Consider the following 20,918-nt stretch of genomic DNA (forward strand, 5'->3'; position numbering starts at 1 on the left):
GATGAGGTTTCAGGTGGGATTAGTTTGCTTGAATGGCCGACACAAGCTGCAGACTGTCATCAGGTTTCCAATGTGTGAGATAGAGATTGTAACTAGATCTAGACAGGTCTATCTCTCTAGTACAATGCTAATGGAAAACCTGCATTGTGATCATCCATCAGGTTTGTGAATTACTGTCTTCCCTTAATAATTTTTCATGAATTGAGAACCACATGATTGGACATCATGTTCTCATTCAACATGCATTGTAAAAAAAAATTTTTAATTTTTTTTTTAAATATAGTAAAATAATAGCAGCTGAAATACAGTATACTTATATGCGCATAAATTATATTAAAGAAAATAATGCAGAGAATTCTGAAAATGCCTCTTTTTACTATATAAATGCAAGCATTGCCTTGTTAAACTTAATATAAATTTCTTACATAAATAATCAAATTGCCTAATTTGTGCTTTTAACTTCTGAACCTTTTTTTTATTTAATTTTTTTACTTTTTTTAAGTAAAATTGTGTGCATTTTATCATATTAAATCATTCTACATTAAAGTCAAGTTATATTTATTCATGTAGTTCTTTATATAGTACAGACTGTTTCTATATGGAAATGTACATATCATTATTTGTAGCATTTATTCTTTTTGGTGTAACATTTTAGTCACCTGTCCTATTGAAGGCAAACTAAATATAACAAAGTATAGTTCATCCTTCTGTCAGTTATTACAGCATTTTAATATGCTTACTCAGTGGAGTAGAATTTTTTTTTGCAATATAAATTATACTGAAGTGAGCTACACTTGTTGGAATAAACCCAGTTGATTTCACTGAGTTGCGCACATGTTTGAAATCATAATTGAATACATATGGAGATGACATTGAGCAACTAAATCAACATACCTGGTTGTGCTAGCGGATGTTAGGCAGAAATGTTTGAACATCACAAATTCCATAGTAGATGCATGTTCATGTCAAATAAAGAAACAGGCTAGTTTACACTAGAGGTTTACATGATCAAATATAGGGTGTTAGGAAAAATGTAAAAGGCAGAGTACATGTCAAGATCTGTTTGGACAGTGTTAGGTCAGTCCTGTTCCTAAATGCGTCTCCCAACAGCTCTGCATTAAAAAAACAGCAAAGACTGGCTGTATCTTTGTAGACCAGTCAATCTTTTGTCTAAGGAATGTGAATTGATTGGTATGTTGTCTCGTTGTTGCCATAAATTGGTTGGTGTGGAAGCATTGCTTGTCTCTTTTTGTTCTTCAATGGGCTGTTCCAAGGAATTCTGTTAATTAACCAGTTGTTCAATCTAATACAGTACATAATGTGCTATCATATCCTCTTAACCATGGTAAAAAAATTTTTTTTAAATTTTATTAAAATTAAATTTCTCAGTACAATGCTAGTGAATGAAAGCCATAAAAAGCTTCACATAACTTGCTTGCAAAAATTGCGTAAAATGGCCTACATCTTGCATGCTTGACGGCATGTAGCCTGCAGCCAGAATATTCACATTGCGTACTTTTGGCAACAGCATCTCATCCTGGGAACAAATACATTTATGCGCAAAAGGTGTTTAACACGGAGGCCCAAAAAATTAAGTAAATGTAACAATAGTCAAATAAATAAAGGAATAAAGGAATTTAAAAACCAAATACAATACAATTTTAATTCAATTTGGCCCTGAATTAATTTTTTTTCTTTATTTATTATTTTCTGTATTTATTTTTAAACTTCATTATTAACTTTATTTGTATTTTTTTAAACTTTATTTTGTATTGCTTGCTCGAAGATAAAGCTTGCTGGTTTTTTTTAAACCACCTGACTCTAAATCAGCTGCAGCCTTTGTTTATTGCATGCACACAGAAATGTTTAATTGTGGTTTGTTGCACTATTGCACTATTTTTAACTAGCCTGCTATTAAACAGCTTAGAAAACAAACTCAACAGACATGCCTTGAATTTGACGACTCTCTGACTCTCTGCACATAATTTCAGGTTCAAGTGTTGCATGAGCTAAGACAATGGCTGTCTGTTGTTACTATTCAAGCTGGCTGCCATGCCAGTGGAAAACAATATAGGCCTATGCCTCCTAAGTTCCCTAAATAATGATAAATTTGAAGTGAGTTGGCCCATGTGATCATCAGTGATGGGCAGTAACTAGTTACTAGTAACTTAGTTACTGTAATAATATTACTTTGGTAACACTTTATTTTAGGGTCTCTTAACTAGTTACTTATTAGTATGCATATTACTAGAATATTAGCCATTTATTAGTAGTAATTAAGCACATATTAATGACTTATTCTACATGACCTTATTCTACATCCCTAATCCTACCCAATACCTAAACTTAACCTTACTATTAATAAGCAGCAAATTATGAATTTATTTAGGGAAAATTCGTAGTTAATAGTGAATAAGTGTTCCCTATTCTAAAGTGTTACCATTACTTTTTGCAGTAACTACTAGTGTAACTAATTACTAATAAGATTTCAGTAATAATATTACAGTTACCATCCATAAAACAGTTTAGTTACTTATGATGCCTCAACCCACTGATTTAAAATCCAATAATCAAATCATTCCTAGATTTATTTTCATAATTTTCACGACTTACACATCCATGTGATGTCCCCAATGCAGCAGGCAAGCTTGGAATATGGAAAAGCTTACGTTAAGAAGATAGAAATGTTGCATTATATTGATTTTGTCAGGAAAAAAAGATGATCTGAACACTGTTGTGTAAGTTGTGGCTTTACTTTACTCCGGCATTACATCAGAGTCCCACCCACATCCCTCTGATGATCAGCATGCGGTACATTATATTACTATAATTAAAAATCTTTTAGGAAAATTAATCAGTTTCTTACAAACGTATGTGATTTGATTAAATACATAATGAAATATAATCGTATATGGGTAACAGAGAAATTACAATTAGCTTCAAGCTACACATGACAATTAATGAGATTAATACAACACTTCTACTTGAATGTCACTATCAATCACTACTGAGTGTTTGTAATAACTTCTGACTGCGATCCAATGTGGATTTTGGTCAAATGATGAGGCAGAAATATGTTGTAAGAAGAAGTTTATGTGGAAGATACACAGTTACAACTGTGGGGCGTGAAGAAAAAAGTAATGTAACTAGCAGTGTAACTAATTACTGTTGCCAGAAAGTAATAAATTAAGCTTTAGCGTTAGTTCTGGCAGGTCACGTGAGTCAAGCTTGCATCAGCTGATCACATCTACCTATAGGAATACGACACCTATTGCGGCATTCCTATATAAGCTGTATTCAGTATTATTCAGCAGCTTTTCAGCTTGCTTCGGAGCAAATTACCCTCCTCCATCCCCAGCTCCACCTTTTGCCACAGTCAGGACTTAGCTTTCTGATATTCCTTGCTAATCAGACTCCTTTATCTTGAATAAAGTGTTACACTTAAATATCATTGAGTACATTAATGATATCTGCCTTGTTCTGTTCTGTTAACCCTGGGGGGGTTATTATTGCTGCTCTCCCTGCTCATTCATGACAGGCTGCATGGATGGGCAGGGAGGTTTTTTGCCCAGAACAGAACCATACCGCCAAACCAAACTTTATGCTAAGTATCTATCATTTTGACGATAGTGGTCCTGACAGAAGTAAAGTAACACTATTACTTTTGAAAGGAGTAACTAGTAATGAGTAATATATTACATTCTAACTAGTAACTAGCCCAACACTGGTGATCATACATTGTCTAATAACCATATCTGTTACATAATTCACCTGGAGTGTGTATGGGTTGCTAATTCTGTATAGTATGACCAGTAAATGTAATATTGTTGTAATCATTATGGTGAGCATTTATTTCCTTTTAATTTAAAGTATGGTCATGTGATCTCATGACGACACTCAAATCATGTAAAATAAAACAGCTTTCATTACGCTACTGAAATGACTAGACTCTTCTTGTGTGTTATTTGATTTAACCCTCTGGTGCTTCACAGTCAAAAGTGACCATGTTATAGTCCCAAGTGTGATTTTTTTTTTTAGCCTGCTGGAATCATGCCATTTTTTTGTGTGTGTTCACATTCCAAATGGCATAAAAGTAACCAAGTTTCGTACCATTCTGATGAAGAGCACCAGAGGGTTAATTTTTTTTTAAAAAAACTTTAATTTCTTTATGTTAGTTATTTTCTTTTTATCAAGAAATAAATTACTGATACTGCACCTTTAAAAGAAAAAACCGTGCAGCCCACGGTTTTTCTTTTTGCGTACCATGGAAGCGGGTGTTTAATAGGGGAAGGAGTCAACGCCCTGCTATAGCGCAAGTTAAGCTGATGTTGCTAGGTGTGGTTCTGTGAGTATAAATACAGCTAACACTCTCCTTCTGCTCGCTTGCTGTGCATTCGGTCTTGGTAAGTGGGAAACTGGGATTTTCTTTACTTCTTACACGTTGTCTAAACTCTCGACAGTGCTGTCAGTTTTTTTGGTTAAATATATAATTGTTACATATTTATGTCAGCGTTGTTTGTTTACTGAAAAAAATGCAAATTATAAAAAAAATGTAAAAGAAAAGTTGCTATTGAAAGTTATGCAATAGTATTGCTTAAAGAATTTATAGATTCTTTTGGAGAATCATGTATTCCTGTAAGATGAATTAAAACGGCTAGAAAACTTGGATGATTCATTCCTGAAAAGATTCTGCTTTTTGATTTACTTTGTGTATTTTAATATATTCCAACATGTATTGTAGGTTGAGCTGTTGAGTTCCAGGTGCCAAAATGTCCACACTCGGTTATTTTCTTGAGCAGCTTTCCTATCAGGGCATGCAAGACAACACAGTACAAGACATCACAGTAAGTTTATTCAGCTTTCTGGAAAATTTGAGCAGAGCCAGACTGAATGAGTCAGTGACAGGAATGTACTCCACTCCCCATTTGAGTCACTTTCATCCTGTTAAAGGGCAAGAGCTTCAGTATTTCTATTTCCTTCCTAAAATTTGCTTCTTGAATTTTTTATTGAATAGACTTCTTACACTGGTCTGCTGGAAGTCAGTTCGTGATTATACGTAGGCTATTTTTAAAGGATTTTAATAAGCTCTCTAGTGTCTTTAGGGGGGGCAGGGCACAGTGAGGCCTTTTGCTCAGTTTAATGCAGCTGCGGATGCAGGCGTCTTGGACAAGGCTATCAAGACAAAAGGTAGGTATATGAATTCTGAAAAGTGAAGATGAATAAAATACATCTACATCTTTGCATTCTGCATCTGTTTGCTCTGTTGAAAAAAGTTTCGGTTCTCAGGTGTGGATGAGGCCACAATCATTGAAACGCTGGTCCGCAGGAGCAATGCCCAGCGCCAGCAAATCAAGGCTGCTTACCAGCAAGTAAACGGCAAGGTATCACATTCACTAGACCTGATATCAACACATTTTTACTGTCTGGATCCTCCCTCACCTAAATCACTTCTTCTCCTCTGTGCAGCCTCTGGATGTAGCGCTGAAAGCTGCTCTTAAAGGTGAGCTGGAAGAAGTGGTTCTGGGCTTGTTGATGACTCCAGCTCAATATGATTCCTTTCTGCTCAAAAGTGCCATGAAGGTAAGATTATTTTCAGCCTGTTGATATAGAAGATTTGACATGGGCTGCATAACTTAAAGTCTTTTTCTCTTCAGGGTTTGGGTACAGATGAAGATACACTTGTTGAGATCTTGGCCTCCAGGACCAATAAAGAGATCCGAGAGATTAAACAGGTTTTCAAACAAGGTAACATTAGTGCTAGTTATCATCCGGTTATCCTTTAAATATGTTTATGGCATGAGTGTCCAATCTTGCTTCTGTAGGGCCAACAGAGTTTAGCCCTTTCATGCTTTAATACACCTGCCTGGAAGTTTCTAGTAATCCTGAAGATCTTGCTTGGCTGGTTTAGGTGTGTTTAATTAGGGTTTAAACTAAAATCTGTAGGATACTGGCCCCCCAAGAGCAGGATTGGACACTCGTGGTTTATGGTACGTATGTGAATGCAGTATATATAAAAACTGAATGTATGACTTGTATTTATAGAATATAAGAAGGATCTAGAGGCGGAGATCAAGTCTGAGACAGGTGGAGATTTCAGGAATGCCCTGCTTTCCCTCTGCAAGGTTGGCTTTGCTCATATAGTGTTTCTCAATTCTGCCCCTCCCAGTACATCATGTTTTGGATGTCTTATCTCACACGTCTAATTCAACTTACTAGGAGAGTGATTTGTGACTTGAATTGGCACAAAATGCTTTTGCTCATTGTTAAACTTTTTATTTGAATTCACAGGCTACCAGAAGTGAAGACAAGATTGTGCAAGAGGACTTGGCTGACAAAGATGCCAGGGTAATTAACCGTGCATTGTGAGTATGTGGTGGGTCATTGTGTGTATATGTCCTTTTGACCTCTGATTCTGCCTGTAGGCCTTGTATGAGGCAGGAGAGAAAAGAAAAGGCACAGATTGTGGCGTATTCATTGACATCCTCACTTCAAGGAATGCGTGTCACCTGAGGAAAGGTATGGTTGACTTCCTCCACACAAAACATCCCTGTTTTCAAAATAAGTAGTACACTTTCTTCTAATCCACTTTAGTCATAACCTTTTCTTTATTTAGTTTTTCAGCTGTACTCCAAGTACAGTAAGGTGGATGTCGCAAAAGCCATTGATCTGGAGTTGAAGGGTGATATTGAGAACTGCTTGATTTCTGTTGGTGAGACACTGAACCCTTTTTATCTGTCTGTCTATTGCATTACATGCTGCATTTTAAAATGGTATGACATGCAATAAGTTCACCGCAAACGTTTCTTTGAATTGCTGCAGATGCTCTCTTAGATGTACCATACCTTTTAAGACTTGAATTACTTTCTTACAGTATAACAAGAATGCTGTTTTAATCTTTCTTTCTACTGCATGCAATAATATGACAAGAATGTTATTTTAAGCTTTGAGCAATGAAACAGAAGCTGGTCTTTGAATGCCATTTTCAAAATAAATATGTGACACATCTTTTCAACAGTGAAATGTGCTGGAAACAAACCTGCTTTCTTTGTTGAAAAACTAAACCAGGCAATGAAGGCAAGTGTAACTGGCAATCTAATAGATCCATGTAACATTTAAAATGACATTACAGCCGTTTTAAATATATCACGGTTAAAAACGAAAAGAACCACTCAGTGTGATTTTGTGTTTTCACAGGGCTCTGGTTATAAAGGCAAGATCTTGACCAGAATATTGGTGAGCCGTTCTGAGATTGACTTGGCCAAAATCAAGCAAGAGTACCAGAGTAAGTTTGGCAAGAGCCTCTACCAGGACATCCAGGTAAATAAATCTCATTTAGCACATTTTAAATATGGTCATCATTACACTATTCAGTAAATTAATCAAAAATGAATAAATGTTATACTGTATAGATTCAGTTGTTAAAGATTGTGTTTTGTTTGTTTTAGGATGACACCAAAGGAGACTACGAGACAATCCTGCTAGCCTTGTGTGGCAATTAATTGGTGTCACTAATGAATGTATACAGATGAAGACCCACCAGCATACCACTAGCTATCAATATATGAATTAAACACCTCATATAAACAACTGTAGTAGAATGAGAAACATTTTTGATAAATAAAACTTGACTAAATGTATATGTCTGTAAATTCATGCAAAGCTTCTAAGTGGCGTGTTATGAATGGTGTATTTATTCATTTTTAAAGTCACGTTGACTCTGAAAAAACAAACAAAAGCATGCACAAAATGGAAGTTTAATGACTCTGTGGTAGGAATGTGCATCTCATGACTCAGGCCAATATGATACGCATCTCGATGCATAGCCAACGATACGATACATTAAAGGTACATATGAAGCAGCTACCGATGCGATACGATTCACCCCTATTACGATGCAGTGCGATCTGATTTCGATTCGACACAATGCGATTCGATGCAATACGATGCAATGGAGAAAATATGATAACTTTTCATGCCTTGAGGCCTGTTTCACTAAACAAGTTAACCAAATAAGCCAGGCTTATTTCAGTTAGTCTGACTCATTGTCAAATGATTTGGTTCCATAAAGCAAATTTAACATAGGCCTAGATCAAGCTTAGTCACGTCAATCATAGTCATTAGTCAATCTACATATAAAAATGTGATCTTTTAATATTGGTCACAGATTATTGGTCACTTTCTAAATAATAAAAGTATAGTGCATCCACTAGTAATTATATATAAATGAATCGGTTTTTACCGATGCAAATATGTTAGAAACGATGTATCGCGATATAAATGACAACTTGTAGCCGATGCACACTTTTTAAACCGATGCATCGCATCGTTAACTTTTTATGCCAATGATGCACCGAGCGAATCGGGGAATCTTCCCATCCCTACTCTGTGGTCATAGATATGAAGGGGATCACATAAGGCAGGGGTCACCAAACTTGATCCTGGAGGGCCGGTGTGCTGCAGAATTTAGCTCCAACTTGGCTCAACACACCTGCCTGGAATTTTCAAGTATACCTAGTAAGAGCTTGATTAGCTGCTTCAGGTGTGTTTGATTAGGGTTGGAGCTAAACTCTGCAGGACACCGGCCCTCAAGGACCGAGCCTGGTGACCCCTGACATAAGGGATGGAAACTCAAATCACAAAAGAAGGACTTGTTTTGTTCACTGGGCTCTAATTTGTAAACCAACTCAAGTTTTCGAGAGGTGCCTTTAAAGGGTGCTCCAGCAGGTTCTGCAAAGTGTGGCAATCTGAGGAACTCCAATTGGTCCTCAAAAATCTTATGATTTTTATATTTGATATGGCTTTTATATTAGAGAGTGATGAGACTACTCTTGTCATAAATACAAAGCGTCTGTTGAGTAGGTATTAACCAAGGGGAAATGTGCATAAAGGTTCTTGGTTTTTAAGTGAACATTCGCCTGTTTGCTGGCTTATAATAAATATGAATTGTAAAAAACGATTAATTGCAAATGTAAGTCATATCATAATGACCATTTGATTCAAGTACAAGCTATATTTCTTTTGAATAAAGATGCCTTTATGTTTATCAAGGAAATCCATTGATAACTAATTAAAAAAATTAATTACCCTGTAACAGGGTTTATACACTTACCTGCAGTGTATACAAACATTTACCACAAAATATTCCGGATGACAGAAGACAAATTACGACTTGGACTGTTTGTCAGAAACATGTTTGACTGGAACAATGGGAGTGGTAGGAAAAGAGATAAAGTGGGAGATTTAAGAGTGAGGGCATGATATCTTTACATCGCTTACTCCGTGGCCTAGACTTGCTGTCATTCCTGCCCCACGCTGCAGTACCGTTGTTATGACGGGTGGCGCTGTTGAGTACCGAGGCTGTGAGCGGCGCTCTCGAGGACTGTATGGTGATTGGTTGAAAGAGTGCGTTACGTCAAGCGCTCCCGCGGAAGTACCGAGGATTGGAAAATAGAGGTTATGCTGCATAGAGCACAGCGGGTGAAGGAGACATTTACCTGTAGATACAGTAAGGTATTTGCTGTACTTCAATTGTATTATTTGTGCATTTCAATATACATAGTTTCTGTTGTTCTTAATCCTAATTGTAAGTCTCCCTCAAGTAAAACATGTTGTGACAGAATGGACTGTTTATGACTGTAAATGAAATCGTTCTTGAATATTTAATTCTCTAATATTTATATGTTAGTGTCTAGCAGTTTGCAGAATGTATATGAAACGTATCTAATGAGACTTGCATTAGTTATATCAGTTAAATCCAGCTGTCATGACTCATGAATGAATGACACTGTGCTATGAATGAATGAACCACTCAGCACTCTTTGCAATGCTAGTTTGTGTTTTTAAGGTAAGACACTACTGGCAAAACCATTGTTTTTTTCATACACTTGTCAGTTAAAGATTTTGGTCTATTTTGATTCCATAACATGTCTTCTTTCAAACACCCAAGATAGATATGTTTATTTTATTACACGTTTTATTTTATGACACATCTATTTGCATCTGATTTCAAATACAATATATTTAAAAGGCATTTTCTCAAAGTGAGTTTTTTTTTCTCATGGAGAAATAAGAGAAAGAAATTGTCAGATATATTCCATTCAATAGTACTTCTGTACATCAAACTTTCCAGTTTTATTCCTGTCATTTTTTAAGGATGTTTATTTGTTTCTGGGTGTTGACAATATCTCCTGATTCATGGAGTGATTAAAAAAAAGACACCCCAACAAGTATCCTTTATAAAAACCCTTAACTCTAATATGTCAACAAAATGAAAGGAGGATCTTTGAAAACCTGGCTTTATTCTGTTCTAGAAATCTATGCAAATGTGTGCACATTTAATTAGATAAGATTGTTTAAACATCATAACATGTCAGAAAACTTGTAATACAATTGTTTTAATGTACTGTAATCAGTCAACTGAGAAAGTATGATGTTATATAATAGTTAAAAATGTCACTGTATTTCGTTGTGATGTCTTGTCTTGAATAGAAACCATTATGACAAGTCCATGTCAAACACTATGTCAAACACTATACTTGTGTTGCTTACAGAGTACAACCATGAGCTGAGGCTCCCCAAACCCGCCTTTCTCAATGATGAACGACAAACTGGTGTTCCTGGGTCTCCTTTACTTCATCCAGGGCATTCCGTATGGCCTGCAGTCTTCTTTGCTCCCGGTGTACCTGCGCGGTGCCAGCCACTCCCTCACCCGCATCAGCCTCACCAAAATCCTCTATTTCCCCTGGGTGCTCAAGGTAATCTGGGCCCCTCTGGTGGACCGGACTGGCACCAAGCGCTGCTGGTTAGTGGGCACAGTGGCTGGTCTGGCTCTCACCTGTTTGGTGAGCGCTACAATCTCACCTGATGTTCAGTACATGGGCGTAGTGGGCTCTCTGCTCGCTATGAACGTGCTGGCATCAGTGCAGGACATTGCGGCGGACGGAGTGGCCGTGCGGCTGCTCAGGGGGCAGGGGGAGCTGGGTCTGGGAAACACTGTGCAGGTGGTGGGGTATAAAGCTGGCTCTGTGTTTGCTGGAGGGGGGCTCCTGGCTGTGATTGATGTTGCAGGCTGGGGCTGGATGTTCGCACTGCTGGCCTGTGTTTACGGTGGTGTTGCTCTGTTCGTGTGGGGTGCTCCGGTGTTGGATGGAGAGTCGGTGTGGGGACAGGGAGAAGGACGGAGAGGGTCAAAGGATGTGATGCAACCCTGGAAGGTGTGGAGGAAGCTCTTGTCTGTGCCAGGAACGCCATGGATGATGTTCTACGTTTTCACATACAAGCTAGGTAAGATATTTGTCGTAATTCAACATAAGATCGATTGAGTTAAATGATTTGGAGATCTTAAAGGAACACTCCACTGATTTTGAAAATAGGCTCATTTTCCAACTCTCCTAGAGTTAAACAGTTGAGTTTTACCGTTTTCGAATCCATTCAGCCGATCTCCGGGTCTGGCGGTAGCACTTTTAGCTGTAGCTTAGCATAGATAATTGAATCTGATTAGACCGTTAGCATCTCGCTCAAAAATGACCGAAGAGTTTCTATATTTTTCCTATTTAAAACTTGACTCTTCTGTAGTTAAATCATGTACTAAGACCGACGGAAAATGAAAAGTTGCAATTTTCTAGGTACGGCAGCAAAGTTCCTTGATTATTACGCCGGAATGAGAGTATAGTTCAAGGATGCTAACGGTCTAATCGGATTCAATGATCTATGCTAAGCTACAGCTAAAAGTGCTACCGCCAGACCCGGATATCAGCTGAATGGATTCGAAAATGGTAAAACTCAACTGTTTAACTCTAGGGGAGTTTGAAAATGAGCCTATTTTCAAAAATAGTGGAGTGTTCCTTTAAAGTACATTTACATTTCCCTCTAATTTGCTGAATAAGTTGAAACACGCCTATTGTAGAGTACTGAACTGACTATATTCATACAGTAAAAAAAAAAAAGATGAGCCTATTTTCAAAAATAGTGGAGTGTTCCTTTAAAATACATTTACATTTCCCTCTAATTTGCTGAATAAGTTGAAACACGCCTATTGTAGAGTACTGAACTGACTATATTCATACAGTAAAAAAAAAAAAGAAGTGTCATTTCTACATCACCAGACAGAACAGCAAAATTAATAAATTCATAATGCATTCTTGCTTTCCTTCTGCCCCACTATTCTGATTGTACAAATAAATGAGTCACTTTCTTTATTAAAATGTGTAATTCTTTTAAATGTATTATTATTTTAAAAATATTATGTGTGTGTACAGAATATATTTTAAATGTATATAATAAAAAATGTAAATGTTAAAAATTATTTCTGTGCTCTGACAACTATAAGCAAGTGTACAGTAATTCCTTATGTTATTTACCAGGAAAGTGACATTTTTATACAATATCACAATAGTGAGGTGATGTGAAAATTATAAATGTTTGTACATTTTTTCCCTCCAGTTATTTCATTCATTACCATGACTGACCATGAACTTGAAACGAAGTCATGGTAGTGTGTTTGTCCACAAGATGGCAGGCTTGGCCTTTTCCATGCTTACTGTCATCTTATTCTCAATGGCTCTGAAGCCTCTAAACATCAGGAAATTATACACAGTTTGGTTACCCAGTTCAGTTCAGAATGTCTGTACTGCTATTGAAATCTTTCATTTAACTTTGCACCAGCGTTTGACCACAAACCTACCTTCTGTGACATGATCTGAATCAGGAATATACATACATAGCAGCTAATAAATCACTTTCAATGAGCTGAATGTTGTGTTTGGCACCAGAAGGGGATTATGTCTGGATTAGAGTCTCTTTGTGTCTGTGGTATTTTCATTGAAAACTGAATTTAGAAATATGTGCTGCACTGCTTATGTCAGTGTATTAATTTGTGCTTCATTTGAGTGTAATATTTTGTTCAGAACAATTTAATCAGAAAACCAAGCTTTGTGTGTTATGTGTATGTGTCTCTGGCAAAGAGAGAGAGGTGGCACTGTAATCGGATGAGCTTCAGCAGACAGGACAAGCGGTAGCCCCCCTCTTAATCTGTCTTAAGGTTTCTCCCCCGATCATCATCATAATCACTATTAAACAGCACTTCGGATGACACAAACTAGTTTACTAATGCACTAACATCTTAAAAGTGAACATTGCAAAACTTAATAATTTTCTTAAACAGTATTTGTGTCTTACTTTTCAGTAAAGATATATAAACATTTTTAAAATAATATTCATTCACTTGAAACTAATTTGCATAAGATATTAGAACTTGTTTCAGAGAATATGTCCTGTATTAAGTTTATTTTTCCATTGACAAAAAAAACTTTGTTTAAAAAAACTCATTAAACATTTTTGCATAAATCTAACAATACTTTGTGCAGTTTATGCTAAAAGCCAAAAACAACAAAAAACTATTTACCAGTGGGATAAGAGAATAAACGTTCAAGAAGAATTCACAATTTATTATCTAGAAAAAAAGTCTAGTAAATATTTTATGCTGTTTTGTTTCTCATTTACATTTACTTAAGTACGTTTTTTTAGGAGAGCGTACTTTTTCTGAAAAACAAAACAAAACAAATGTATTGATTTTCCTGTGTTTATCAATAAATATTAATACAAAACAATAAAATCACTTTAAAACTATTAACGCACGGTTATAGTGAATATAGAATATTTAGTATGTGCTTAGAATCCACCATGCCTTTATATGGTCGTTTTTACTTTTATTGCTTGTTTTATGTGATCATAAATATTACATAGGAATTCACAAACTAAAGTTCCCTGTTATTTACTATAGTTTTAAAACAAGGTTTATTGTATTGTAGAATAATGTGTCCTTCTAAGATGACAAATTAATCACAACATTGTTGCATGCTATCTAGTGCCTCTATTGTATCACAGGTTGTTACTAAAATGTGTTAGATATAGGTTCTCTCAGCCCAAGCGTTGATAAAGGGTGATGGGGGGGACAGTGGTGGGATGGAGGGCGCTGGGATTGGGCCAGACGTGGAGCTTCCCTGGGAAGAGTCCAGCTGGAGGCGGGAGTGTTCTTGTGGGGGTTAAAGTTGGATTCTCTATGGGAGTAGAAACTAGAAAGCCACTTTTGCTCTGCCTCACTGTCTTTCACTCTTCTTCTCCAACTGTATATATACATAACACACACTCATACACACATGTATATCGCCTGATGCTGCCCTCCCTCTGTCCCGCACAGCAGGGGCCAGGGAACGCAGAGGACTGCAGGGGGGGATGAATTAATGAACACCCACCACATGGTCAACTATGCGAGAGAGATGGTGGGGTGCAGGGGGCATCGGGTATGACGAGAAAACGCGTGAGTTGAGAGTGATGGAGAACACAGAATTCCAAGAAAGAAGATTAGTAAAGTATGTGATGTCTTTTAGTTGACCTACATTGTTTCCCCATTGTCTGGACCATTGTGTAACTCGGGTGTGAACATTAAAAAGCATTCTGTTTAGATATGTGAGCTTACAGTACATCACACTTTGAATAGGATGCATCTCCTTTCCATATCCATACCACTGTATCTTCGCTCGCATTCACATAGTTAACGGTGCAAGTGATAGTTCTCGATGCTTTTGTTTCATCCAAACAATTATGTCATTGTGTCCCAGAATGTAAAGGGAATAACCTAGACCTTTGCGGATTCTAACCTCAGAGGTCCGTAGAGACTTGGTATGGGGCTTGTCGTTGGTTGAGGAGCTTTTACAATGGAGTTGTGTGACCTGCTCAAGTACACACAGATGCAGATACACACGGCATAGTGATCTACATGAACTGGGAGGGGCCCAGGTTCCTCAGGCTGTTCCCATGCTGAAGACTCGGGGACTTTGAGATGTATCGCAGTGCTGGTTTTAGTCAGCATCTCTAACACTTTTGAAGTTTAGTTGAGGTGGTGTTTCATTGAATTGCATCCTCATGTTGCTCCAAAGCTGTATGGCTTTCTATTTTCTGTGGAACACAAAACATGAATATTTGGAGAATATCCTGGACGTTCTTTTTAATGCAATAAAAACAAATAAGGACTGGAGATGTCAAGCTTTAAAATGATTTAAAAATAAGTAGTCCATTTGATTTATCCACTGTATTGTGCAGACTGAAATGTAAATCTTTATTCACTGAAATTCTTCGTTGAGAACTTTGGTGTTCATGAGAATGGCGTTATTTAGAGTTTATTTAGAGTTATATATTTCCAGTGAATCAGTTTATCCCATTTACAAAACAATTTGTTCATGGATCAGGCTGAATTCAGCTCACTGACAGTTAACACCCTATGGGGAAGTCGTGGCCTAATAGTTAGCGAGTCGGACTTGTAACCCAAAGGTTGTGGGTTCGAGTCTCGTACCGGCAGGGATTGTAGGTGGGGGGAGTGAATGTACAGCGCTCTCTTCCACCTTCAATACCACGACTGAGGTGCCCTTGAGCAAGGCACCGAACCCCCAACTGCTCCCCGGACGCCGCAGCATAAATGGCTGGTGTGTGTGTTCACTGCTGTGTGTGTGCACTTTGGATGGGTTAAATGCAGAGCACTATTTCCAAGTATGGGTCACCATTATGCCACGTCACTCACACTTTTTACTGGAAGGGAAGGTCTCAGTAAATCACTTACATTTTAGTCTGTCCATCACACCAAACTATTATAAATCATGTGAGCTACTGATAATTTATGGTGCTTGTGCTTCCTTTTTGAGAATTGAAAGCTCCTGTCCTCATTCATTGTAATTGCATGTAAATAATTGGTATATTCATTTTGGCTTCACAGAAAAAATAATGTCATACAGTTTGGAACAACAGGAGAATGAGTACGAGATGGTTTTCGTTTTAGTTTGAACTATTCTTTTTTAGTAATTCCTAACAGAATTTCATTTTTTTTTAGGAATTGCAATGGCAGTAACTTAAAATGAGTTTCAAATCTTGCATCCGGTGAACTTCTCAATCACTACCACACAATTCTAGTGTAGTTCATTACCTATTCGCTGTCATAATCGTTCCATCTCATCCTGAATCTGTTGTCCATTTTTGTCTTCATCTGTTCCCCATTATCTATCGTTGTTAACCGTGGTGAACTGATACAGCATCTCTCTCTCTCTCTCTCTCTCTCTCTCTCTCTCTCTCACTCCCCCCTTTCTCCTCCCAGTGCCTCCCCTTTTCTGCTTTCCTCCACTGTGTTTTTGTGGATGTCTAATGAAATCCCATGTGAAATGGACAATTGTTGCTCTGAGATTATTTATAGACATAAATAAGCATCCTTGTAGTTTGTTTTCCATCCCTGCTTAAAAAATAATTAGTTTGAGGCAGCGTAGTAGAAAAAAAAGACTGAGGCTGAAGCGCATGTCTAGCTGCGCATATGAGACTATCAGCAGCATCTAAGCTGTTCAGTGATCATCTTTGGTGTTTTGTATATATTTACACTTCCATGTTGACACTATGTACACAATTTTTTCTGCAGTGTTCCCTTTACATACATTTTCAACGGTATTTATTGTATATAAATATATTTTAGTGGAAATCCATGTACTGTCTTTCTGTAATATAAAGGATAATTAAATAAGGACATTTTTATTTTTTAAATAGTTATTTATTTAAAAAATATTTAATATAACACTTAAGTGTAGTTTATAAGCCATTGTTACTGTGATTTTAGTATGGTAATGAGTGGCCTCTGTGGTTCTACCCATGGTTTCTATGGTCTTCAAGTAAGTTATGGTTATGCTGGGGAACTGTGTCAAATTTTAGGCTATAATTGACTATTTTGACATTAGTCAAATCAGTTTTTAATGCTCTTTGTACAAACTGCAAAGTGAAAGTGACTGGCTCATATGTGTTCATCCTTATATAAAACAGCATCCTTATTACTTGGAACACACTGGACCTAAGTGGCATAGCTGCCTTATATGAAGAAAAGATGCGCTGAATGTGAAAAACGAGTCACATTGTTCGTTGTTGCCACCACATTACAGACTTTACAACATCCTTTACAAATTTAGTTAGACTGTCAGACTCAATCCCCTACAAAGAAAGCGATGTCAAAGCGCTCACGTGGCGCTGTCAGCGACCGTAGCAGAACTCCGACAGAAGTGTCTGATTTTTGATTTGATTTTCTGTTTTTGTTTCTCACCGGTTTCATCCCGGGAACCCCGGAAGCGCAGTTTCTTTTTGACGGCGGTCTCAGAGCTGTCAGTCAGCGGGCTGTCTCGCTGTCGAACTGAAGGCAGACTCCATAAATAATGACAATGCCGTTAAATAATACACGGCGGCGGGTTACCAAGGCCTCTGTGCACCCGCTAGCATGCAGCGACGCAGGACTCTGCGCAGTGTAGAGGCAGCATTTTCACTGGCAGCTTTTGTTTTTGTCACATTTGTCTAGGTTTATGTGACAAACGCTCAGAAAAAAAGTGACTGGAAGGCAAGGACTCAAGTGTGAAAAATGTGGCCTCTGCTCAGGTTATCACTTTTTTCCATTCTCAGATAACAAGTGTTTTGTTTTGACTGAGTTTGTGTTGTGATCTGTGGATATTATCGGGAGTTTAACACCAGTTTTGAGAAAAGTCTGATGCAATGTGATAAGAATCCAGCACATTTTCAATAATCCGCTCAGTTTTCTTGGTCTTCTTGTTCTCTCTATCTGAAAGAGCGTTTACAATCGTTGAACTGTGTGTGTATAGTGCTGATGTAACCTTATATTTTCTGAACAGGTGAACAGGGGGCTATCACCATGTTTCCTCTCTTCCTGCTGGACCACCACATGACGGCCAGAGAGCTTGGGTTGTGGAATGGGGTGGTTGCCATGGCTTTTTCCATCTGTGGCTCATCAGTCGGGGGTTTCTTACTCTCTCAGTACAGGTAGGGAGTGTGTTTTGTTTTTTCAGTAATAAAATGATGGTGAAACTGAGTCCGTTCTAGCTGCAACACCGTTTCCAGCCAAGTCACGCTTTGCCATTAATGTTGCAGGAATGGTGTTGGAAGACTTTGTTCTTTGGATTTCTCCTTACACCTTTTTCTATGCCCCCTCTCGCTTTATCGGTTTCTGTAGCCCACCATCTCTCTGTGAAAGAAACGCGGCCCTTTTCTTTTTCGCAGTGTTTTCTCACTATATCTCTCCACCCATCTCGGCCCCAGGCGCGAAAGAAGGAGAGAGACAGCGATAGAGAGTGTGTGTGAGAGATAGAAAGAGAGATAGTAATGGAAGTAAACACAGCCTTTTGTGGGAGCTGAGAGTAAAACAGGTTCAGGTGTGAGCTGAAAGGCCTCCAGGATGCATAAGGTTGGACTGCTTGAATAGAGATATACTTGTTGCTGATATAATAGCCTCTATCGCTATTTGCACAGTGCAGAAATATTTTTTCTTGTTATTTGCATATTTTTTCTTATTATATTGCCTAACAAGAAATATTTATTGAGCCGCAAATCAGAATTAACATTGATTAACAAATTAACATTTTGCATTTTCCATAATAAGGTTGATTTTTTTTATAAAGATAGCCTATTTCATTTTAAAGATAATTTGAATACAAACAATCTTTTCTAACCCAGAATTAATCGAGAGGTCTGGTTTCTAAATTTACGTCTGAGCAAATATCCAAACAATCACAACTTGTACTGTTTAAGCAATGCATAAATTCTTGCATTAATGTACGTGCCTTCAAAATACCAGGTGAGTGGGACAGATGTGCAGTTCTAAAAGTTAAATATCTGCTCAAATTTTCTTACCTCTCTTTCTCTCACTCTCTTTCTTTCCCTTTCTCAGTAACCTCTCCCTCTCTCTCTGGTACCTTCATCTTTTTTTTCTCCTCTCTTTTGGTCTCTCTCTCCCTCTCTACGCTAAAGGCAGTGTCAGTGAATGGGGAGGAATGTAAAGTTTCACACGCAGGGGGATCGTTCATTCGACACAGTCGTGCATTCAGGCCTTGCTTCCCACAGATTGGGTTTCTGCCGTTGTCTGTTCAGGGCCACTAAAAGCTAATTTGGACACTTATCCCGGCCCCATCTGAAACGCTTGAGTGGCCAAAAACTGACCCCCATACACTGATCGCCATCAGCAATCTGAGAGTACGAATCTTATCGGGCAAACTGCTCGTGTGATACGCCTGTTTTAGACTCGTTTTCGATCTCTCGCACCCTTCTCTCTCGCTCTCTGACTTGCTCGTTTTCCTCTTTAAGACTGTCTGTCTTTCTTACAGCTCTCTTTCTCTCTCCTCTCATCTGAGTGAAATATGAAAGAGTGTTATTGAGTGGATGCAGGGAGGGTGTTTGCATGAGAATGATGGCAGATTGGCTTTCTGTCTGACCGGCTGCTGTTGTTGACTGGGTTCATCTAGATCTAAAAGGATGGTTTAAGATGACAGACGATTCCTTACTCTTCTCTTAAAGTCCAGTTGACCTTTACCCGCATCTCCTTCTCTCTTTCTCGACTCGCTTTCTCTGTCAGAGGCCTCAGAGTCTACTCACATGGAAAGGACGTTTATATGAAGACACAATTTTTACAACCTTAAGGAAGAGTCAAACTAATATTTATGCAACCGTTATGCATTACTGATTAAAAATATTAGATGTGAAAAGCAGCATCGTAGAAGCCGTGACTCCAGACTCTGTGATTGATTGACAGGGCCCTCCGGATGTTCTGATTGGAGCTGGGAGAAATTGAGGTGTGTGATGGTCACTAATTAGCAGGGGGTTAATCAGCCCGTGGCTGTGGATCTTGGCGCGCTATTGATTATGTTGTGAAGGAAGTTCCCCTGAGAGATTTTTAACTGTTAATTGAGAATCAATTAAAGTGTGTAAGCAAACGCACTGCTTGTAAGCATGTAAACAGGAGTGTTTTTCTGTCTCATTGTGGCAGTCCTGTGTTTTTGACCCTCATTAATGTCCTACGATGACTGATCTGTAAATTAATAGCCTTTAGTTTGCTGTAATAAAATATATTTTGTCTTGTTGATGTTCTATTACATTGCACAACCATTAAAAATTTGGGGGTTGGTAAGAAATAATGCTCACCAAGACTGCATTTATTTGTGCAGAAATGTATAATGTATAATTACTGTTTTGTATTTAAATATATTTTAAAATGTCATTTATTTCTGTGCTGGCAAGGCTGAATTTTCAGCAGGCATTACTCCAGTCTTTAGTGCTGATTTGGTGCTTAAGAAACATTTCTTATTATTATCATTGTTGAAAACTGCTTCATGTTTTTGTTGTACTTTTTTTTCAGAATTTTTAATAAATAGAAAATAGAAACTAATTTATACAGTAAAACATAGTTTTTTTTATTTGTAAAATTATAAATGTCTTTCCCTCTCACTTTGGATTCATTTAATGTGTCCCCAACAAATAATAGTATTAATTTCTTAAAACAAAATTGAACTGTGGTGTATATTTTTGTAAAATTATAAATGTCTTTCCCTCTCACTTTGGATTCATTTTATGTGTCCCCAACAAATAATAGTATTAATTTCTTAAAACAAAATTGAACTGTGGTGTATATTACATGACATGACATGACATGACATGACATATTGCATATTTGTGGAGTTTGAGATAACATAACTGAACTTTCTCTCTTTTATGTCCTCAGTATTGGCATGCTAATGAGACGTGTGTTTATGATGCGGACTGTCAGCATGGTCTTCCAGAGCTCACTTCTCGTAGTGCTAGAGCCCTCGCCCTTGATGAAAGGTGAGAAATGTACATACTTGTACACACTAAAGTATACAAACATGGTATTTTACCAACATTGGTATTTGTGCAGATTTATTTTATTTTGCGATTCAATAAGGTGCTGCTCATCTTTATGCTTTAATGCATTTATTACTGCCTGTCTTGTGGGTACAGTTTGTTCGTAAGAGCCAGATAGCTCACCTGTACATATGTATATATATATATATATATATATATATATATATATATATATATATATA

The 20,918-nt window shown here is 37.5% G+C and overlaps 2 protein-coding genes across 5 annotated transcripts in view; both read left to right on the plus strand.

Annotated features, from left to right (window-relative positions):
• The first annotated feature begins 4,306 nt into the window (after positions 1 to 4,306).
• anxa1a (annexin A1a) lies at positions 4,307 to 7,637 on the plus strand. Its single transcript, XM_016291648.1, has 13 exons — positions 4,307 to 4,403; positions 4,742 to 4,844; positions 5,103 to 5,187; positions 5,287 to 5,381; positions 5,467 to 5,580; positions 5,655 to 5,745; positions 6,043 to 6,122; positions 6,289 to 6,345; positions 6,423 to 6,516; positions 6,614 to 6,709; positions 7,016 to 7,074; positions 7,195 to 7,317; positions 7,446 to 7,637. The coding sequence occupies exons 2-13, from the start codon at positions 4,770 to 4,772 to the stop codon at positions 7,497 to 7,499; spliced, it is 1,023 nt and encodes a 340-aa protein (XP_016147134.1). The 5' UTR covers positions 4,307 to 4,403; positions 4,742 to 4,769; the 3' UTR covers positions 7,500 to 7,637.
• A 1,736-nt stretch (positions 7,638 to 9,373) lies between these two features.
• The window catches only part of mfsd3 (major facilitator superfamily domain containing 3), a 20,699-nt gene continuing 9,154 nt past the window's right edge, over positions 9,374 to 20,918 (plus strand). For 2 of the 4 annotated variants that reach the window (XM_016291647.1, XM_016291644.1), the window contains exons 1-4: positions 9,375 to 9,510; positions 10,551 to 11,283; positions 17,700 to 17,847; positions 20,576 to 20,676. In XM_016291647.1, the coding sequence (XP_016147133.1) occupies positions 10,593 to 11,283; positions 17,700 to 17,847; positions 20,576 to 20,676 (940 nt within the window). In that variant the 5' untranslated portion in view covers positions 9,375 to 9,510; positions 10,551 to 10,592. Of the gene's footprint in view, positions 9,511 to 10,550; positions 11,284 to 17,699; positions 17,848 to 20,575; positions 20,677 to 20,918 lie in introns of all 4 variants that reach the window. The other 2 variants (XM_016291645.1, XM_016291646.1) reach the window with 2 other exon arrangements.

Source organism: Sinocyclocheilus grahami, unplaced genomic scaffold (genome assembly GCF_001515645.1).
Source record: "Sinocyclocheilus grahami isolate Dianchi unplaced genomic scaffold, SAMN03320097.WGS_v1.1 scaffold275.1, whole genome shotgun sequence".
Taxonomy (NCBI): Eukaryota; Metazoa; Chordata; class Actinopteri; order Cypriniformes; family Cyprinidae; genus Sinocyclocheilus; species Sinocyclocheilus grahami.